General features: G+C 36.7%; 1 protein-coding gene across 1 annotated transcript; it reads left to right on the top strand.

Moving 5' to 3' along the window:
* The first annotated feature begins 789 nt into the window (after positions 1-789).
* Positions 790-2,404, top strand: cdkn1ca (cyclin dependent kinase inhibitor 1Ca). The gene is made up of 3 exons (XM_057338481.1): positions 790-1,485; positions 1,591-1,705; positions 1,933-2,404. The coding sequence occupies exons 1-2, from the start codon at positions 954-956 to the stop codon at positions 1,701-1,703; spliced, it is 645 nt and encodes a 214-aa protein (XP_057194464.1). The 5' UTR covers positions 790-953; the 3' UTR covers positions 1,704-1,705; positions 1,933-2,404.
* Positions 2,405-3,693: the final 1,289 nt, after the last annotated feature.

Raw genomic sequence — 3,693 nt, 5'->3', positions numbered from 1 at the left:
CCTACATTTAAAATAGGCTATAAAACTAAAAAAAATACAATCTTTTAGAATAAATAGAATTATGTTTTTTAAAGAACCACCACTTCATGTTTTGCTCATTTTAATACACAGAAACATAGTATGTCGTCTCTCAGAAGCTGACACTTTTTGTCACATCTAGCCCTATAACAAATGGTTTTTTTTAAATAGAAAACTCATGCATAGACTGATATTTTTCTGATGTCTGGGCTGTATCAACAGGGGTTTAGAAAAATATAACCAGATGGTTCAATATCGGTCCAATTTATTTGTGGGCTAATATTCTAAAATTTATAGCTATGTAATGTTTGAAAATGTCACACGCATAACGCTGGAATTTACATTATTACAGTATTTTATTAATAATTATACATTTACGTGTATTTAAGTTGGATATTCTACAACTTATAAACACACCCAACATATTACATTTATTTTAACTATAGTTATTGTAGCGCAAAACTTTTAATTTTGTATTAAAACAAATATTTAATTCATTTAAAATTATTTTTATAATTAAGATGTCTCTAAATATGTGTCATATTTAACTTGCACTGTAAAAATAGGGTAAAATGTATATTTACCCTATAAAGACAGAGATGTTAGATTAAATATTTGAACTGAAAAAAAATGTATGTACATTTATTTTATATAGAAGTATATAGGCTAAGAGATATAAGACATAGCGGACATTGTAGCACAAAACAAAACCCTCCTTTTTCAGGCTGTAGTGTTTTAAATGAGGGGGGAAGGTGACTTTGCTCATAGTGGTAGGGGGGTTTATTACACAGGGCGTGGTGTCCGTCTAGCCAATCAGAGGCCTTTGCTCTTACAAACGCTGGCCTTTAACCACCGGCACAGATATAAACAGACTACAAACAACAAGACCCAAACAAACGTCGGCTCAGGTCTCAAGATTTTGCGTTTTAGGCATCATGGCAAACGTGGACGTATCAAACAACCTGGAGCGTCATGTTGCACGGTGGACATTTCCTCTTCTTGCCCGCACAAGGGCTTGTCGTAACCTTTTCGGACCCGTAGATCATGAGGAACTGCATTGTGAAATGAAACGCAAACTCCAGGAGATCTCCGAGCAAGACCAAAGCCGGTGGAATTTTAACTTTGAGAGCAACTCTCCATTACCTGGAGATTACGAATGGGAGGAAATGTCAGAGGACAGTTTACCTTGTTTCTACAAAAATAAATTGCAGAATAAGAGAGAGCGCGCTGCGGTGTCTGTCAACGCAACAGAAGATGCGTCCGCCACCGTTGACTGTGGATTTCACGGGTTGTCCAGGAGTCCGGTTCAAGAACTTGCGGATGTCCCGAGTAAATCCAGCGAACTGAATCAGGAAAACCTCTCTTGTGCGATCAACTCGAGACCTGCTCGCTCTTCAGTCGTCAGAAATAGACGAAAGAGGACATTAATCCCAGAGTCTACCAGAAACAGCACGCCACAAATTACAGGTAAATGTCTTAAAATGACAAATAAAAATAATGCAACGTGTTTCTGTTATTATAAGGTAAACAGCATATAAGTATGTCTAATGAAATCTTGTGATTTTTCACCAGATTTCTTCCCGAAAAGAAAGCGGATCATTGAATCCAAGTTGGACGAACGTACCTCCCTTCAAGCCATCACATCCTCCAGCCTTGAAGTGACGCCACGTAAAACAATAAGATAATGGTACGTATTAACTCTGTCTACTTGAATCACTAGTGTTCGTTTTATTTTACTCCCTTTATTAATAGTGCCAATTTACTCATTCCAGATACATGCCATTTCAAATGGGCTAATTTAGAAAGTGTAATTCGTGGTAACGCAGTCTCAAAAGAGTTCAATTCTCCGTCTTATGTGAAATGTTTGTTTCTATGTAACAAGTGTTCATTTTGGTCATTTGCTTTGCTTTACAGATGTTTGCACTCTACGGAAAATGCAGCAGTCCACCTGTGTTTATCTGCGGAGCGGATAAAAGAAACAAGGGGACGAGACCTTTCTGAAATCAGATATACATGTAGCAATAATGGCTCCGCCAACAGAGACTTTGTTCCAGTACAATGTCTAAACGGTGCAATTTTTAAGTTTTTGTTTTGTTTAAACTGTTTAGAGGGCTAGGCCCCACAGCTCTAAATAGACTAGAAAAAAAATCTTTTTAAATATACTAATTTATTTTATTTATGTTTCAAGATAGTTTGATACTTTTTATTATTTACAGCTATTGTTATTGTTTTTATTATTTGTGCCCATATGTTTTATTATGTGTTTTATTTAAGGGTTGTTTGCAACATTGTGTAAAGAATTTTTGAGCCGTGTGTTTTAAAATATTTTCTGTAGCCCACGTTGTATCTTTGAATCAAAATGTAAATTAAATTATATTTTTGCTAACTTGGTCGTATTCGTGTCTTTGCTTATGAAAGTCGTATGCAGTATATGAAGAACTGAGAAAATAGAGGGGGTGTGGGTAAACGGCAGAAAATATGTTTGCCCTACACTTTTCAAGCGTCAACATTTTGTCTTTGGAAAAAAAATAGTAAAGTTTGGCCTCTAAAGAGGATGGACTCAGCTGTTCCGCCCTTAGTGTTTGTGGGGAGGGATATGCAGGCAGCTGCGTACTATAGGGAGGATTTAAATGCCATTTTCTTTCCATAATGAAGGAGGCAGGTGCCCTTGGAACCCCGCTTTGTCCACATAAGACCTTCATTTTCAGCACCCTCTCAGCTATCCCGCTAATGAAACACTTACCAAGACTTGAACAAAATGGGCTTCTTCTATTTACACGCCAACCACCTGCCTCCCCTCCCCCTACCTACACACTGTCTGTGAATAACATTTACCATAGATACCACTACACGCCAAATCTTTAATGTCATTGAGCTTGGAGAAAAGCTATGACGAAAAAAAGAACAAAGATATAGAAAAATAAATAGTGACCAGAACGAAATTTATTCGTTAGGAAAAATTGGTGTCATGGCAGCTTTGATATCTATAGAATTAGAAAACTGGGGGGGGGTTAGAAAGAAGAGAAATTACAGGGTCAATTATTCTGACAAAATGTCGTTTTATTTGACATTTTTTTGAGTAGGCCCATTTAACTTTTATCTGTTTCCATGTGTCTCTTAAATATCAACGTCTTGTATTGTGTCTCAAATTACATAACAACATTAAGGCTTGTATTTTAAACAGTAATAATATGACACATTTGTGATTAGAGTAATACTCTTTGGGGCTTACTAAACAACACAACATTGATCATAATAAACTATAGATATAATAATAATTTAATTTGGGAAAATTAAATGTAAAACACGCGAGTGCGGTTTTTATTCTTTCGATATTACGCGAATAGCTGGAAAGCTCGTGACTCTCACAAACTAAAATTTAGTAAAATAACAAAATCAGTCTTCAAGGCATATGTGCCATTAAACGAATTTTACACTCCTCTCGCAAACGTGTCGTCCGATTTCGTCGTTTGTAGTTTAGGTAAAGAGTGCCAGTGTTTCGCCAGATATAGCCTTTCTCTAAAGAAGTTTCCCATTTCCATGACCATCTGGCACCAAAAAAGGCGAAATGGAACAAAAGAAGCTAAAGGCGTAAGGCGAAGCGAGTGCCATCGCATTCACCTGCAAATGAGGCTTTGTGCTCTAATAGAAGCACTCGGTGCTCACAAATTCTGT

This window comes from Triplophysa rosa, linkage group LG1, assembly GCF_024868665.1.
Source record: "Triplophysa rosa linkage group LG1, Trosa_1v2, whole genome shotgun sequence".
NCBI classification, from domain to species: Eukaryota; Metazoa; Chordata; class Actinopteri; order Cypriniformes; family Nemacheilidae; genus Triplophysa; species Triplophysa rosa.
Note: the sequence above shows the minus strand (reverse complement) of the source record. Positions and strands in the feature narration are given on the sequence as shown.

Coding starts and splice junctions, on each gene's coding strand:
- cdkn1ca (XM_057338481.1), top strand. CDS start 954: ATGGCAAACGTGGACGTATCAAACAACCTGGAGCGTCATGTTGCACGG. Junction 1,486..1,590: donor CAGCACGCCACAAATTACAG/GTAAATGTCTTA, acceptor ATTTTTCACCAG/ATTTCTTCCCGAAAAGAAAG.